Genomic DNA, 18,653 nt, shown 5'->3' on the forward strand with positions numbered 1-18,653 from the left:
TATTTGAGTATCTTTCCGTAAGTCCTTTAACAATCTTTTTCATTATTTGCATCAGACACATGCACACATTAAAAAATAAATTTCATGTACATTTGAAATTCATGTCTGAAGACACCAAACCCTAATGGGTTTAAACTTACTCATTTTTCAGGTTCAGATGATGTTATAATTATCTTTGTAACTTTTAAATAACATATCACCATTTTTTTTTGTATTCCAGCTTCACAGGACTCTCTTCATATTACTTCCCCTTCGCAAATATCTGCATCTGCAGAAATGCCAAAAATAAAGACTGGTAAATTGTATTTGTCTTACATCAGCAGCTAAGTATTTGTTTTTGCATCAAAGGCCTTATATTTACAGGGTATTTGACTGCTTGATGTTGCTCAAAATGCTAATTTGTCTTCAATGTTTAGCAGTAGAGCTCAATAGCTGTATTGTAATAGACTGGCTGTGTCATAAGGTTCGATAGGAAAACTGCAGGAATATAGATCGTTTTGGGTGGTTTTAATATACCAGATAGAAGAGACAGCTACCTAGATGAAGTTAATTGTCAGCTATGACCATACATTTTGGTTGGAACATTTGCCACTGGTTTTTTGTTGTTGTTGTTAGTCGTGTTATATGGCTTCCTCTGTTACTAAGCTTTTGTGTGTGTGTGTGATGGAGCTATGCTATTATTTCCCCTTGGAACTCTTCTTATAAGAATTTTATATTTTTTATGAAGACAAATCTGTGAATGTGAAGAAAAAATATCCTAAGCTCCACAGCAAATATTTGAACATTATTTTTATAAACTTCCTCTCTTACCTTCTCACATTTCAGAGTCTCCTGAAAGATAATTTTTGTTGTTTCAAGAATAGAAAGTGTCAGTTGTATTAATTTAGTTTGAACAACAAATTACAGAATGTGTAGTGAATTAAAAGCCGTAATGTATTCTACTTCTGGTAAACTGAAACACATCGAGTCTTCCGGATAGAAATTGCTGGTTGTAAAATTTCACATTTGTATGTATTTTAGGCATGTTATTTTAGGTATATTATATATATATACATATATATGAAGTATTTAGGTTTATCTAGGTCTCAGATGCAGTTTACAGCAAAAGGTTTTTTGCCGTTACATGCACACAAAGCAATTGACTCTTGTCGCTAAATCGACATTTAAGGAAGTTGCAGTTTCTCTTTGGGATGTGTATTAAGAGTAAAGTGACTGCTTCAAAGTGTCATTTTTTGTTGGTTTCTTTTGGTTGGAAGTCCACTGAAACTGTTTTAACAGTACTTAAGTGCTGCCGGGATCTTAAGGAGCTGTGGCAGTAGCACTGCTTTTTCTGATTTATTTATATCTCATCGCCAATAAGAAGCTGCCTTTAAGGTTATCTACATTTTCAGCAGTTGCCAGTTCAGCTGGCCCAGAAACATATATGCCTCTGCTTTGCAGAGCATCTCGTATGTTAAGGATTATTGCGGGTAATTGTGATGCGTTAGTGTTTCAGTTAAAACACCTCTGTTTTTTTTGTTTTGTTTTGTTTGTTTTGTTTGTTTGTTTAATAGCAATTTGGGGAAAATAATCATCTTGTTCATCCCAGATGTTTTTGTCATCTGCCATGCTTTTCTTCCTCTTGAGTCATGTTCAGCAGTATAGACAGACAGATAATTCTCCCCATTGCCCCTCTTTTTCTTGTTTGCGTGAGTAAAGCCATCTTGTGCTTAATACTCATCTAGGACTATTTTTCATTTATTTCCTCGAAGAGGAGCTATTAAGGCAATTTTGAGTCGTACTTAAAAGAAGCAAGTCTGGTGAATGATGTTTAAAGCTTAATAATAATCTTAAAATTATTTCTAATGCTAATAAAGCATCTTTAGACTTTATTGTATGTTCTTGGATGCATAGATACATACACATGCATATGTACTCCTCTACAATTACATTAGCTTCTTTCTTATAGTTAAATGATGTTTTTTACCTTTGTTTTGCACACAGATTATACACCATTAAAACTAACAAAATCTTGAAAGAAAAAGCAATGAATACAACTTGACTGTCTTTTTTTCAAAAATATATTTGCACTATTTTTTAGTTATGTAGATTATATTATTTTCCATTGCTCCTTTGAGTGCTTTTCATCTGTAATTGTGTCAGAACTTCTGTATCTTTTTTGTGTTTTCTGTGTTGTGTGAAGCATGTTGTCTAAAGCAATATGAGCTTTGCTTGGCTATTCAATTATTTTTAGTTATTATTTTAACCACTAGCTTTAGCTCCTGTGTTAAAACCAGTACTGTTATCGTGTGTGGACCACTGTATTGCAGATTAGGTGCATTATAACAATGCAAAACTATATCTAGAAATAATAAATGTAAATACTGTGACCTGTTTTTTTATAGCTTTTGATGATATTCATCCTGCTCTACCAAGCCCTGAGACACCTAGTAGGCCTGAAATAGGAGATCTTGGACCAGGTACAATAATTAAAATCTAGCTGTTATTATTCAGTAGCTCAAACTCTTTTCTAAGATTCAGTGAAATGACTGCTCTCATAATCTTCAGTTTCAGTGTGCATTGGACCCTAACACTTGATTTTGGAAATTAGATTGCTATTAATGATTGACATTAGTGCCTTAAAACACTTTCAATGCATATGGCAACTCAGCCATCTGTTTTTTCCATTGACATTTTGAAAATATGCTACATAGATAACTGTGAGAAAACAAGGCTTTGTGTCTAGAAGTGCTAGTCAAAGTACTCCAATGAATACTTCAGACTGCATTCAACTTTTGTAGTTTCGTTTAAAGTATTAAGGAAGGAAGAGATGTATCCTTAAGTGCATTAAATTGTTAACATTTACAGATACCTGATTTTTTCGGATTGAAACTATGGTTGGATCAGGTTTCAGCTTGTAGTCCAAGCATTGTGTTGTTTTTAATATCTGACTGGTTATTTGCATTGTTTTTAATATCTGACTGGTTATTCAACATTTCCTTTTCGTTATATTGCTACATGTTACGCCCCACCATCTTTCTTACTAAATGGACTAAAACTGAATGTAATGAAGGCAACTTAGAATCTGTTATCTGGCCAAGTATCATTCAGGTCCAAACTAGATAGAATGATGGCAGGAAGAAAGTGCACGAGCATCCAGAATGTCCGCTTATCACAAGTACCATGACTTTTAGTCACTAAAACTCGGTGCATTTCAAAAAAAAAATGAATTCATCTCTAACATGTGAACTGATAAACTGAAAAGAGACCAAGAATTAGTGAAATAGTTCTGTTTTTCCTGTACAAACTAATTTGTTTTTGCTCATGAAGCAACATTTTCTTCCATTAGCTCTTATGTCTTATGACTGTAACCATTTCTTCCAACAGTAACAAGTGAATCCATTCTGGAATCTTTCACACCTAAAAGTTCTCGTCCTTTTCAGTGGCCAAGGGCAACATTAGGTAATGTCATTCTTGCACAGTCAAAAGCTCCGTGTTTGTTTTGAGCACTTCATCCCTCACGTTTCTTCCAGCAGATCATTTCACATGTATTCATTCACATGCTCTTTTTCCCAGTTATGGATTCTTTGTTTTCCATTGTCATAAGACACTCATACTTCTTGATATGTCCCTGTCTGGGAACCTAATTCAGGATGATTTTACTGTCCTCGGAGCAGTAAAACTTACTTCTCCATAACTTGCATGAGAAACTCCATCCTTTTATCAGCGCTTACTCTCTCATGCACACACATGCACTCTCTCTTGCTCACTTGCTTTTTAGAAGTCTCTTAGTGGAAATTCTAGTTCTTTGGGGGCCATTAAGTGTTTTTTTTTTTTCCACCAATCAATGCACAGCAATTAAGCATCATCTCCACCCCTCACCTCAAATTCTGATCTTCTCAGATGGCTTTCTCATCCCATATCACATTATCTCTTCTTCAGTATACACTTGTGGCATGTGTTTTTTGTTGTGGGAAAGACTTCTTAAATAATTTCTGATTGCAACTGAGCTCTTTTTTCAGTTCCAAAAGAAACACCACTTACTCCTTCTAAACTGAAACCATCTGTTACCCCAGAAGTACGACACGTGAAACCTGGTAATTGTGCACATCATTTTTTTAGAAGTCAGTATACTGAAACAGATGTTCACTAAAAATAACTCATAAAAGTTTCCTGAAATGGATAGGAGCTATGGAAGACGTGAGCATCTTGACCAACTTACGTTATAATTCTAAGATGAGTCATTTGATGTTGTGCAAAGAGCTGTAGTCTTTAAGCTCATCAGATTTATGCACATGGGCCTGCTGGTAGAATACAAACAAGCTGCCCCGTTTCATAGCCTAATTGAAAGGAGGGGCAGGGAAAATACTTCAGGGCAACAGAGTGTGTGTTTGATTGTTTGTTTGTTGTTTGTTTTTTGGTGTGACTTGAATAAACAATATATATGAATAATTTTGATAACCTCTTTTGCTGGTCCCCATTTCCCACTTCGATACAGATATAATATAGCAAGCAAGAGATATTTGGTAGTTACAGCACTTTGTTGATTCAGATTGCAATATTAGCCGCATGTTTGTTGAGGAGGAGAAGCTTCAAAAATGTGCCTATACTCATCACAGATTTATTCATTGATTGGGGGAAGACTGTCATCAAGTGTGGGTTTTTTTTCTGTTATTTGTTCAAAAACAGATCCCAGTAGTAATTTTCTTCTCTTTGATTCGGGGTTAGGAGAGGTGAATTTACCTTCCTTAATGATTCAGGGACTGAACAAGTAGGTTTTATGGTGTGGGTTTCTAGAACCTCAGAATGTCTCTACTCTCATATCTCATATACAGGTTGTTCATTAAGCAGCCTGACTTGTCTTTGATGTCTTATGTATGTCTTATGATTGACTGCAGGCTCTCATTTAAGCTTTTCAGAAAAAAAAATGGCATTTAGAAGTTACCTTTTTGGTGTAGATTCTCTGGTATTTGATATGGAGGGTAGTCTTTTCTTCATTCAAAGCACTCATCTGTCCTTTCTTCTTATCCTCCTATAACTTAGAATAAATGCAATAAGTTTGGTGACTGAATCCAACAATAGGTTAAGAAGTTGCAGATGATATAAAAATGGGGAAAGAGCCTCAGAAGCAATTTCCCACACATAGCCATAAATATGCTATGTGTAGCATCATAAAAAGCAAAACTAAAAGTAGGATGTTACACAGAAAAGTAGGACTTAATTTCACGTTTATCTAGCCTCTTTTAAAAGACAAAAAAGAAAGGAAAAAAAAAGTGAACTATTGGAATGATACCACTTTTAGCTTAGTGTTGATACCTCTACTGATCCATTCCATTGTGCTTGATGTTTTTTGGTTTGTTTTCTAGCCCCTAAGCCACCGCTTTTTGAGCATAGCACACCTAAAACATCTCAGACCAGTGAACAACCAAAAGCAACACTAGGTAATGAATGTTTCTGTAGCTGTCTGTCACTCTTCCTCATAGTCCAACATGCAGCTAGAACACTGAGATTTTATCACATGGCTTTTTATGTTTGTTCATGTTTGTTGTTTATGTTTGTTGCTGTTTGATTACAAAGAAAAGAAAAAAAAAAAGTTGGGAAGGCAAAGCACCTCCCAATATATATTTCTCAAATTAGGAAAAAAAAATTGATTTTTTCTGCATAATGAGTGACTTTACTAGTTTTGGCTCCCATTGGAGGGGAAGTTTTACTACATCAACAATTATACAATCAGAAAATCATCAGACACCCATCATAAAATCTATTGAAAGACTAAGTGCAAGATTAGTATTGCGGACATTAATCTTAAAACTATAGTACTATACTACTATAAAGGATTTCTGTGGCACTAGGTGGATGTTTTTATTCTACTCTTCTATGAATCCTTCACGAGTATCCTTTTGCCTTGAAAAATCCTTCTCAGTCACTTCCTATATCTTATTCTAGCCTGTTCTTTCCATAAATGTCATATGCTTTTCCACTGTGTCTATTGTTAAGAAACTTTTTCCTTAGAAAGTAGTCTCATCCTAATGCTTTATATAAAAAGAAGAAAATTATTTGTTAAACCACCTGACAGTGACATTGTGCATCACCTGATATCAGGTTAACTGTTATATTAACTATAATAGTTATATTACTAGTTTCAGCCCATACAAATGTAAGAAAAAAAAAAGAAAAGAAAAGAAAAACACCTTTCTAGAACTGGTAGATGATACTTGTACATCATTTACTCTCTAAAACAGCACTATTTTTATTTTTTTCAATACAAGAAAAGGGAATAGCTGTGAAGCAACTCCTCTTTATACTATTGCTTCCATGCTTTTCTCTCTTCCTGCCAGATAATTTCTTCAGCAAAATGAAAATTACAGGCTTTTTTCTGTGAGTTTTGGCTTGCCTTTTTTTTTTTTTTTTTTTTGTGATGGTTTAAAATTGACATGCAAAAGCTCAAAAATTAGATGGAATTATCATTTGCCTCTTAAGTATCTTTTGACAATGGCTTTGCTAGTTTAATGATATGAACATTTTGCTGTGATGATCAAGTATTAATAGATATTTTAAATCTATTTACTGAATTTTAAAGTGAAGAGCAAACCTTTATTTTTAGCTGGGGTAATAAAGTTTTGTAAAGATTTTGGGAAGCCTTTTCACAGATTTGTTCTCAGTAGCCATTCACTTCAGGCTTGAACTGTGTGATTCTTTCCTGTAAGAAACAATGAGAAGGATAATCTTATAACCCAGTATATTTCTTCTAGCTCCTAAAGAAGCAAAACCTATACCTTCTACTTCCAAACCTACACCATCTGCCAGAACCAAAAAACCACAAATCAAACCTGGTAATTACTGGCTATATTTTATCACTTAAGCAGTTTAATATACATTTGTTTAAATTTGTTCTGCATGAAGCTTAGCACTCTCAGTCCTGAGGAAGATAGGTAATGAGGGGATTGTGCTTTTTGGGGAATATTATTTTTGTACTGAACCAAAAAAGCAAGAAAACTTTAAACCTTAGGTTTTTGCTAGTGAATTGCATGAGTTTGGGTTGAAACAAATTGTTTATATCCATTTCATTTAAAAATCACAAGTTTTCTGAACTTAGGTCAGCACAGAGCCTAGAAAAGAAAATTCTCCTGCTTTGTTAATTGGAAATATTATTACCCAGTACCATAGCACTTGTATTGACTCAGTGTTCATTAGGACATATGTAGACTTATCTGAAAACATGGAAATGAGGGTAAAATTCTGGCTGGGAATTTAGTAAAGATATATTTAATGTTTGCAATGAAATTGTATATTTGTACCAATATTGAAGTTGGATGTATGCTGGAAGATAATGCGTGTTAGAGGTTAAAAAGCATCTGGCTTTACCTGTAACTGAAGAATAGTGCCTCAAAGATATTACTAATATCCAAGGGTTTGTAATCAAGTCACAAAACTTAGAAATTCATAACTGTGTATTATAAGAAAAAGCTAATGTATCCTAGAAGAAATCAAACTATTATTAAATTCTTTGCAGGTTCCATGCAAAATACTTGCATAGAATCATAGAATCACTACAGTTGGAAAAGGTCTTCAAGATCACCAAGTCCAACTGTAAACCCATTACCCCCTGATGTCTTGCTCATAAAAAGAATTATCCTCTTCAGAGCAAATTATTCCCTCTGAAGCTTGTTAACTAAATGGTGTTTATGTCTTGGAACTACTTAAAATTAATATTTTCATTTTCTTTTTAAGGTTATCATTATAACTACAGCTCCAAAGACACTTTCTCTGTAGAAATGTAGTGTGATATTAGTAGAAAAATTACTATCTGTAGATACCTATGTCTGAATATAGATCTGAATCCTGCAGGTCTCTCTTAAACAACCGCGAAAGTGACTTGTTTGGGAACTAGTGAATGAAATAGTTTTGCACCCCTGAACTGCCAAAGTCAACAGCGTATATTGTAATGTTTCCACAATGAATAGGCTGTTTTGGGTTTCTACATAACTCCAGAGGAAGGCAATGTGATTCTGGATTTGTACATATACCTCCAGTCTTTCCTTTCTCTGTTAGTGGTTTCGTCGGTCATTCCAGCTGGGATCCTAAGAATCACTTTCTACTCATCATAAAACTTGTAAAGACTTTTCTGTGTAGGCATCTGTGAATTCTGCATTTGTTCTGTTAGGATGGATTTGGATACCCTTACTCAGTAATTCCTTTACAAGGCATAAAATACACAGTGCATGGGGAGAGCCTGGGTTTTCCTCAGTGATAAAATGATCAAAGGTCAAGATCTCTATTCTATATTCCAGTGTCTTTCCAATGTCAAAGTCCTCTTACACTATGCAGAAACTTTGTTTAGACTTTTGAAGTGTCAGAGGAAATGACTTTAAAAAATCTTAAAAAAATAATCTCCAGGCTCTACCTTTTACCTATAAAAGTCCAAACCAAGTAAAAATGTTGTGTTTTTTAATGATTTTTTTTAAGGATGACCTGAAAAGAAATAATTACTGGAGACTTTCAGAATTTCCTTAGAATTGGGAGGATGTCACTGTTGAATTTTATGATCAAAAACAAGCAAACAGAAAGTCATTTCTGAGTAATTCGGGATTCATCAGAAGTGTACTTCGAGATGAATGTCTGGTCTTGAGTTAGTTCTGGTAGAACGTTTCATGTCGCCAACTTGTAGGTTAGTAGGCTTATTGCTGAATTTCCTCCCTACTGCATTACTACCCAAATGTAGTGTTGAACTGTGTCTGCATGCACTTATGCTGCTTTTGGTACTCAGTGCTGCCCAGTGCAGACAAATAGTCTGCAGTTGATAACTAAGTATTCCAAGGCTGATCCTTGTCATGTTCTTCTATGTCAAGTTTTTACACAAGTGGCTGTTCAGAGAAAAACAAGATTTTGTACAACATTTTTGTTTTCAAAGTTGATTTTGCGTACTCTCATTATTCACACGTTGACCACATATAATACCAGTTTTCTACGTTTAGGAGCAAGATCTGATCTCACTGAATAGGTCGGACTGTTTTTTGTTTTGTTTTAACAGAACCACGTTATCACCCTATGTGAGATATTCTTTGTCATGGCTTTTAAAGGGGATTATTGTTGCAAGAGATGTACCAACCCAATAAATACAAATTTAGACAACTATTTCTCAGAGGACATAGACAAAAATAATAATTCTTCTCTGTTGGATTTTTTTTAAAACTTTTCAGTTCCCAGTAAAACTTCTCCTTCCAAACCTAAGTTGTTTCTGCACTCAGAAGAGCCTATGACAATACAGGGTAATTACTGTGTTTTTTCACTTATTTTTCCTGAAAATGATATGTCTTACACTCTTTTGCTTTCTTAGAGAAGCGCCAATAGCATTAAATAAATAGATTAATCATTAACTATAAAAAAGTGACAATAAAAAAATCAGGAAGGTATTGAAATTCTGAGTAAAATATGTCAGTTTTCTATTCATTCTATTAAACTTCTTAAAATTAAACACAACCCCTCTCTTCCATCATAAACCTTCATGAAAGAAAATAGAGATTTTATATTAATGATTTAATTTTGTATCTAAACCCGTGTTGTAGAAGTTTTAGCTCCCAAATCTTATTGTATTTACAAGTTGTAGATACCTCAACATGTGTAAATGAGTCTTGACATTTTTGTGAATTTCGATATTGCAAATTATCAGTACTGTACGTGTTTAAGACATGAATGCCACATGCATCAATCGTTTTTCTTTCCTAATTAAAACTTGTATCTTGGTGAAGAGAGAGCATCAGGAGTCATAGGTAATAAGACAATAAAACTGAGAATAGTAGAATCATAGAATCGTTATGTTTGGCAAAAACCTTTGAGATCATCAAGTCCAACCGTAAGAAGTTGGTCTTCTTAGAGAAGAGTCAAAACAGAGAGTCAGCAAACAATGTAAAGTATGAAAGCCTCAATAAATGCACTGCTTTCTTACTGATTGTACATATATTTTGGATTCAAAATGGATTGCACTTTAAAGTCATGTTAATACTAACTAATTATATGAACTTTGCTGTTCAAGCTCTCTCTATCTTTTCATTGCCTTTGGAGACATTTCCCTTCATACCTAATTTATTTCTCTTAATGGGAGCGGGAAGTTTTCTAATATTAGCATCCTGTAGCTCTAGATAACCTACCAAGATTGTGCTAGGCTGCTTTTTTCTTGTTTTTTTTTTAATTATTTAAACTTGACATCTTTTAGATCTTACCCTTGTATCACTCTGGATGAAACTTATTTAACAAATATAGAAAGTTTATAGATAACAGAAAGAATACCAAAGGAAAATGATTTCTATGGGACAGTCTCTTTAGCTGTCTACAGCCTTAAGGAGGAAAAAAAATAGGGTCAAGAAAACAGAGAGGAGCATGAAGACTCTGAAAGTTTCTTTCTCATCTGTGTTTCTCTGATAGAGATACACTTTTTATCTTTAGAGAGCAGCAAAAGTTGCACAGAACAGCTAATGTTGAAATATTCAGTAGTATTTTTTACATACTCAGTGCTTTTGTGTGAGTCCTGGGGAGGAGGTGAATTTTCACTGGGAAGCAAGAGCAGCTGAGCCTTATCAGAAGTTGGGAAACACATATAGATGCACATATACCCCTCTCAAGAAAATGTTCTTTATTTCAGCAGCAACCGTTCCCGTGTCAGTCACTACTGAGAATCCGTATACATTTGAACATCCAAAGACCTCAGAGGGTAATGATTACTGGTCATCTTTAGCCATTTTTCTTTTCATCTTTTCATTCATCTGCAATTAGAAAACAGTGTTTTCTTTGTTTTCATTCATATGTAGTCCAAACTCAGCAATTGAAAGTATGCTCTTGGTGTTTTATTTTTTCTCAGTGGTTCTCATTGGCTCACTGAACACCTCAGAGGTACCTTTGAAGCATATGGACTGATAGCTCTACTTTTTGTGTGATTTTTATTTCAGTTTGTCTGGTAAAAATGATATTACTTAGCCATGTTTTTGTTTCTCTAGAATTCTGTGTAGCCCAGTACATTTTAGGCCTTGTGCCTAAAATGTGATTAAGTATCATTTGTGATTAAGTATCATTTAATCTATTCAGAAGGAATAAACTAACAGTAAAGACACAGCTACATGGGTATAATGTGTATCTGTTAGCAGACATACTTAGCAGTTGATTTATGACTGGATAATATTAACAAATTATGGCAAGTCTGAAATAGCAAGTAAAAATTCATAGTGGTTTTGGCGATAGAACCAGACATATGACAGCTGTGCTGAAGTCACAAAATAAATACATACATATATGCATATCCTGTTGGAATAAGCATAAAAGAACTAATGTAAGGGATGAAATGCATCCTGAAATAGTTTTTTGTTTTGTTTTGTTTTCTGATTATTTTCCCACTTTCTCACATGTCACATTTGTCGTAACAAAAGATCTGTGGCCTCTTGTGCTACTAACATACCAAATTAGGAGTTGATGGGATTTAATATGACAAAAGATTTATAAAAATGGCTGAGAATACAGCAGGCTTTCACCGACCTGTGCAGCTGAATTAAATTATGTTGCTCACGTCAGTGAGCATAAGATCAATCTCATTCCTTTGCAGGTTTAACCTTCTTGATGTAAAAGTTTACGTTATTATGTTTGTGAGTTTATTTTATCTCACATATTTCTTCCCGTGGTAAATGTACTTTCTCATTTAAAAAGAAGCAGAAAAAAACAAATAAAGAAATCCTACTCTTTGGATCTTATCTTGGTTTTACTTTCTGTGATTTAGCATCTCACTACTGTATTTTGGTTGTGTAATTAAGTTTCAATTTTTCTTAAACAGGGCAGATTGGAAAGCTAGCATAGGAAGACAAGAAATGTTGGAGGCAGGGGTGTGACAGGGCAAATAAGTATTTCAGAAGTGGTATTGCTTGTGTAGATTTCAAATTATTCTATTAGAGTGTTAATCCTTAAAAAAAAAAAAAAAAGTGAAAATACAGATAGTTGAGTTATTTTTCAGGATTTGTAGTGATACCTGAGATAAATCAGATAGCTAACATCATTTATCCCAACAGTGACCAGGAAATATGTGCCGTTGCCACTCAGTACTCTGATTCCCCATTCTCTTGAGCATCTGCAGACTACAACTGGTAATGCTGTCTAATCTTTTTTCCTGGCTAATTTTTAATGCCCTTTTTAATTTCTCTCAAAAATTTTATCATCTTTTAAAAGGGAGCTAATAGCTAATCATATAGTTCTGTTCTGCTTCTTAGATGAAAATTTATTTTGTGGTCCTCAATTATGTCCAGTATTTTTCATTTTGCCATCTTTTTGTAGGAATGGATTTTCATTGCACTGAAACTGTAGCTTAAAAATGGTCTTGAAAAAGTGCTACTCCCCTGTTTTCATATCTCCTTAAGTTATTTTTCAAAACCTTTTACTTGTGCTTACTTATTAAGAATGAAAAATGTTTATTCCCGCTACAGCCAGTTGTAAAGTATTAATTGTGCTGTTTTTGAAACTTTATAAGGATCTAACATGTCAGTTTATGAGGAATTAACAAAGTGCTAGTATCATAAATCAAACTAACCAATTCTGATGTCAAATTAACCAGTTCATAATGAAGAATCACCTTTTCCTCTGTGCAGAACCCTCAAACCAGTGTTGCTTTTAACAATAATGCCATAATTGAAGTGGGTTTAAGTTGTATGGTGCTAGATAGATTGTTTATTATAGGAGTGGGTGTCCTCAGTCTTTGGGCTTTGCACAGAACAATATTCTTTTCAAAGACAATGTGTCCTTAGTGGCTACTGGGATGTGGGATTTTCTATTGTTTTACTACTGGATGATACCAGTAGCCCTGAACAGATTCAGCTCCAGACTAAAAGCTGGTGCGTTTTGTGGGTATTCTAGATTTTACTCAAGGTTTGATTTCTAATTAAATCTTCAGAACTATTGGCTTCAGACTTCAAAAGTTCAATCTTGTCTTTGTAAAATTTGGCTTGGATATCCATATTCATAGATTGGGACTATTCCCAGTGCTAACCTCTTGCAGAATTATAATAGTATTAATATTAGGGTATTATATCCAAAGAGGCTCCACTTCCTCTTTATTTTAGGATACGTAATATTTTTGGCGTAATACTTCATGGCATTTGAACAATAAAACCTGTTCCCTGGATGTGTAGCAATTCCACAGACAAGCCTTTCTGTGGAGAGCCCATCCTCGCAGATTCCTCAATATAGCTCCGCTAACTAGGTTAAACTAAAAACCTATTAAATTGAGAATTGTTTCTTGACTTCATAGCTTTGAAGAAAAGTGATAGGGAAAAGTGAATTATATTTGTCCTCTCTTGCTGAAATCCGGCAATGCGAGAAATAATGATGATATAGCATCAGAGGTGCAGTGCTTCAGTATAATTGTCATCCTACCAATTTTTTTATACATGTGCTGACCAACCAAAGGCTATTGCTCTGCCCTATTCTACTGCCGTATTTTCTAGTTTCCTTACAGTCCATTGCTGGAATTAGGTTAGTTAGTCTCTGCTGGAGATTAAAAATGTATCAAAAGACTGGGTAAACATAAAATAATATTTTAAAATATATAATTTTACAACTTCTCTTTTGTAATGTAATGTCATTTGTATGTTATTTTTATACTGAATTCATTACAGTCCATTTTGTAAACTAAATGAAGCTCAGGAGAAGCAATCTGAAGGAAGATTTGAGACATTGTTTGTGTTTGCTCTGCAAATTGTTTTCTGGAAAGCCCTTTAACATGATTCTTTAGCCTTTAAAGCTCTTCCAAGTTTTGCTCTTTAAAGCAGGGGTTCAGCCAAAAGCAAATATAGTGCTTCATCAGGAAAGGTTGTCTCTAAATGATTTGGTTAAATTGATTAGGATTTGATTCTAATCAGTTGGACTCCCTTTTTTCCAGTTGCAGTGACTTCTACTATAGAAACGCTTTGAAAACTCTTCTAATGACATTGATTGGCAAAAGCAACACTAAACTGCTTTATTAGCCTCATTTTTTAGCTCTTTCTTTTCTTTTGACTCAACATTTAGCGGCTGATGTTGCTCCAGAAGAACATCCAACTCTCATCTGTTTCTTCAATGATTCTACCTAGACAGTTTTGCCCATATTCTATTAGATATTTCATACAATAAATACATTCCATCATTTTTTCCACATTTATTCATTGATACAAGCTGAAAATCACTTCCTAGTCTTCATTTCATCATTTCCAAATGTGTCTTCTATTGGACACCATTTGCTATGGCCAGTGCTTAAATGTTGATGTTTACAAAGATGTTTTTTTTTCCAGTATCCAGTGAATCACAATCCATACACTGGAAGCCCTCATCTTCTAAGACTAAAACACCTCAAACAACACCTTTGCAACCTGAAGTTGGTAATGGCATTTCTTTTGCAACTGTGTGCCTTGAGGGTTACTGCTACTTTAGAAAGACAAAAAGTAGAAAATTTCAGATTTTTTACTTGGAGGCAGCAAGGTGGTGGTTATTATGAGGTGATATTGCTTATACTGCGAGAGAAAACAGATTCCTTCAGAAAATATTTGGCAGAGATGTAGAATTTAATTCTGTATTTCAAAAAGTGTTTGTTTCTTAAAAAATTAATTTGCTGGATTTTTTTCCAAGTCATATTTTTTATATCCAAAACTACAAATATTTCAGAGCCCTTAACATGACTGAATGAAGATAGATTTAACGTTCCTGGATTTTGGTCAGATTGCCAGTGCTGAACAGTATCATTTTCTTTTCTTTCTTCTCATTCTAGGATCAGGGCAGTAATTATTTCAAAACTTTGGGGAAGGAGGTAGTGGGAAGGTTTATATTTTTGTTGTCTTTTATCATTTTGTTTTGTTCTTCCCAGTTCCAGCTGAAACACAGTTCATTCCTACCCTGATTAAAATATCCCCTCAGCCAGAACCATACTCTAAGTCTGATTTTTGTTTTTTTTTCTTTGCAATAGCACCTAAAAAAATCCCCATAGCATACCTTGGGTTTATGATATAATTTTTATTAGACTATAACAAGAGAAATCTTGGAGACTTTCTGATTTTTTTTTTCTGTTTTTTTTTGAATACTGCTACAGCTGTACCAATAGCAATATTCTAGTCCTTAGATTGATTGCTTACCTTAGAGGTAAAATTCAGCTGTTTTGTCATGGTCAGCATGGCAATTTAGAGTAGTAGCATACCTCCCTGTGGGATCCCTGGCATCCCTGTATACCTTGACTCCTTTACTACGTGTGAGAGAAGCAGTGTGATCTATTCCCTTAATCTTCCTAGGATTTTCTCCTTTTTAAATTATATATTTTTTGCTCAGTTGCTATCAAATATATAAACTACAATTTTAAAAGAACTGATAATCCACATTACCGTGGTATACTGTCAGCAGTTGCTTTTATTCTTAACCAATGGAGTAACTTGAAATTACTTGAAGTATGTTCTGTACTCATCGTGTCGTACTGTTTCTGTTACAGTCTCGGAATCCATTGCATTTAGAATTGAATCACCAGGGTCAACAATAGGTAATGATATTTCCTTAGCAAGCTGTCGTGTTTGCTTTTCTCATCACAGAAACTCATGCTGAAGCTATCACCTTATGCCATAGGGTTCTTTCATCAAACCTTTTTTTTCTTCTAGATTATTCTTTTGCTTAATATTCATGGTAGTTTGGCATAGGGTGCCTTCATGGATGGAATGTCTCCTTTCTGCGAAAACAAGGCTGGCAGCTCTGAATCACCTTTGTCATAATTATTTCTGTCTGTGCTAGCAATTCAAATCCAACTTTTTATTAAAATAAAAAAAAGGAAGGGAAAGAAAATCAGAGCTCCAAGGATGACCAAAGTTCCAGTCCTCTGCTGAGACTGACGTAAATACACCGCCAGTATTCTGTTTTTTCATACCTCTCCCTCTACTACTGCCTGTAAAAAAGAATTCTCCATTGCAGGTGTGAAGCTTCTGTGTTTGTGTGTTAAACCTGTTGCCAGACCTTGATTGCAACTTCTTACCCACTTTTTCTCTTCCAGCTCCGAAAGAGACTCACCGTATTCCTTCTAAACCTAAAACTTCACCCAAACTTCATATCCCACATGCCACAGGTGGTAAACTATTTTGTGTGATTATTTCTAATACAATTTATAATGGTTTGAAATGTACTTCTAAGCAACAATATTTATCTAAACCACTTAAAACATCTCAGGGTTCTGTTCTGCTGTGTATTCAGTGATGTTTGACATGAGGTGGGCTAGTAAGACATTTATGTGAAAGACTACGCATCTGCTAGCTTGTGTCAGTAGAAAGAGAATAATGTTGCTTGACTCAGAAAATAATGAAAAACAGAGTGAATTCCTTGCAATTGAAGTCTGTATTATGGCTACTTAGGTGGTGGAATTTTTTGTGTAATCCTTGGTATTGTCAGGGTAAACGTGAGGCTTCCTTTTCAAGTCACAGTTGTTTCATCATTGTTTTCTGCATAAGCATATAAATTACTGAGTGGAGAGCTACCATTTGTTACTTAACAAGTAAATATATATTATTTGCCTATTAATATTTATGGTATTAATACTTATCTATGCAGAGTTCAAAAATACTGGATTTTCATATATTATGTCTTTAAACATGAGTTCAGTTGAATTCACTAATATATAGGAAAACAATGACTTAGTGTTCTGTGTTACTCAAAATATATATATATTTTTATTTTTGTAGTAATAGGAACAGAAAATTAGCAGTGTATCTATGTCAAGAAATGTTCTCTTTTGGTAAATGTGAACAAATTCTTGATAATCACATTACTGAAGATATTTAAATTTCTGACATGGAGCAATAGTTTTGAAAGTTAATGATATCTATTAATCATGTGATTTCCTTATTTAAAACAGTCAGAAAACATGTTTGCTCATAATTCTGGCATAATTGAATGCTAGCAGTTGATTATCAAATACTGGTTCCAAGCTACAGTTTAAAATGTAGTTCTCCATGAACTCAGTGCATGTGTTCTTTGAATACTCCTACTTTTGTGGCCATTTTTCTTTATTACTACCATAGCCTGCCCTTCTCAAAAAAGAGTTTTGTATTGCAGATATTGCACATTTGGACTGTTCTGTGTCCAACAGAACAAACAAAACATTTATCAATTGTTTCTTCAGGAATCTGTAACATACAGAACTTTATTTTTGACAACATCAATCACTTACCTTTTTGTGATAGTCTTCAAATATCCAAATAACAAAAATTTATAACAATTATCACCCTTACAGAAGAATTGACATAGAAAAGGGAAGGCATTTCTTCTGTTCTTCTGTTTCTAATGAGGGAAATGCAAGGAAACAGCATTAATTTTACATCCTTATGAAAATACTCTATTTTATTTTTAAATTCATGACAATCTATAGCTTATGTTTACAGTCATGTAGCACAACACTCTGTAAAGCTCTTTAATAGCACGGCATCTGAAACAAGCGAGTACAATCATACATGTAAACTGCATTCAGAAATGCATCACTGAGGGCAGAGTTTTGTGTTCCCCAAGAGCCATTTTCTGAGAAAGGGATTGATAAATAATTGGATAAATAATTGGGAGTATCAAGGAGTGTGAAGATGTTTCATCTTAAACCTAGTTCCTAATTGTCTCAGATAGACTGTTCAATGTATTGCTTTGTACAGGGCAATATATAATTTACAGTTCAATTATTATACACATAATACTAATTGTAAGTGGAATTAATCTCTTTAATTCTCATGCTAGCTTTTATGCTTTGTTTTCCATACAGTCCTGGAATCGGTAACATTTAGAACTGATGAACCAAAAACAACAATAGGTAAAAGTATTAATTATAGAGGTCACCTCATTTAGTTTTTCTTCTTGGCAGAGACCTAGCACATACATAAGTATATGTTTATTGTTCCCCATTGTCATAAGGTTTTACCATTAAATTTAGCCTTTCTTTAAGGTTTCTTTTGTTATTTTGCACTAACAATTCTTATTCATTTTGTTGGTTTTCCTTCACATTTTTTTTCCTGTAAAGCAGATGGAAGCTCCACAATCTTGCTTTGACCATGTTTCTTTATATTCCGTTTCTGCAATATGCTTCATCTGTTATACTAGCCTCCAAGTCAGTCATCCATCCTGGCCTTGCTTTATTTGGTCCTGTTACAGAGACTCTCCATCAGCACCATCTCTTTGCGTACCAGACATTCATACTCCATTACTCATATAAGCTTTTTGTGTCTCCAGGGGTTTGCAAGGCATGTGTTCTCTTTAAATGTTATGCCTTCTGTCAGTCTCGGTTTGTTGAGCAATTTTAATAGTCTTTTTTTTTTTTTTTTTTTTTCAGTTCCAAAAGAAACGCACCATGTTCCCTCCAAACCTAAAACTTCACCAAGCTCAGAGGTGCCACACACCAAACCTGGTAAAATACATTGCACTTTTATCTTACCATACTGATATGTGTGCTTTACAAATGCTACTTTGATCAGTGGAACTCCACAATTACTTAAATTGCTTTGTGTGTATTTGTTGAAGCATTCTTTGAAGCATAGGATCCAGTATTGCATGTGGAATCTATAAGCAACCTAATAATTTTGGACACTCTGTCTTGGGTTGTTTTTCACATTATAAATCACTGCTGCAGTGGTAATTTTCTGTGCAAAGTCCATCTGCCATAGCAAAGA

General features: G+C 34.3%; 1 protein-coding gene across 1 annotated transcript in view; it reads left to right on the forward strand.

Moving 5' to 3' along the window:
• The window catches only part of ABI3BP (ABI family member 3 binding protein), a 151,382-nt gene that overhangs the window by 82,301 nt on the left and 50,428 nt on the right, over window positions 1-18,653 (forward strand). Inside the window, exons 24-38 of the mRNA XM_088534315.1 lie at window positions 221-295; window positions 2,385-2,459; window positions 3,367-3,441; window positions 4,002-4,076; window positions 5,346-5,420; window positions 6,732-6,812; window positions 9,180-9,248; window positions 10,619-10,687; window positions 12,027-12,101; window positions 14,846-14,912; window positions 15,231-15,235; window positions 15,458-15,505; window positions 16,007-16,078; window positions 17,753-17,800; window positions 18,317-18,391. Of these exons, the coding sequence (XP_088390441.1) occupies window positions 221-295; window positions 2,385-2,459; window positions 3,367-3,441; window positions 4,002-4,076; window positions 5,346-5,420; window positions 6,732-6,812; window positions 9,180-9,248; window positions 10,619-10,687; window positions 12,027-12,101; window positions 14,846-14,912; window positions 15,231-15,235; window positions 15,458-15,505; window positions 16,007-16,078; window positions 17,753-17,800; window positions 18,317-18,391 (984 nt within the window). The remainder of the gene's footprint in view (window positions 1-220; window positions 296-2,384; window positions 2,460-3,366; window positions 3,442-4,001; window positions 4,077-5,345; window positions 5,421-6,731; window positions 6,813-9,179; window positions 9,249-10,618; window positions 10,688-12,026; window positions 12,102-14,845; window positions 14,913-15,230; window positions 15,236-15,457; window positions 15,506-16,006; window positions 16,079-17,752; window positions 17,801-18,316; window positions 18,392-18,653) is intronic.

The sequence above is a fragment of the Tinamus guttatus genome, unplaced genomic scaffold (assembly GCF_059628265.1).
Source record: "Tinamus guttatus ecotype Peru unplaced genomic scaffold, ASM5962826v1 Tinamus_guttatus_pri_ptg000035l, whole genome shotgun sequence".
In the NCBI taxonomy this organism is placed as follows: domain Eukaryota; kingdom Metazoa; phylum Chordata; class Aves; order Tinamiformes; family Tinamidae; genus Tinamus; species Tinamus guttatus.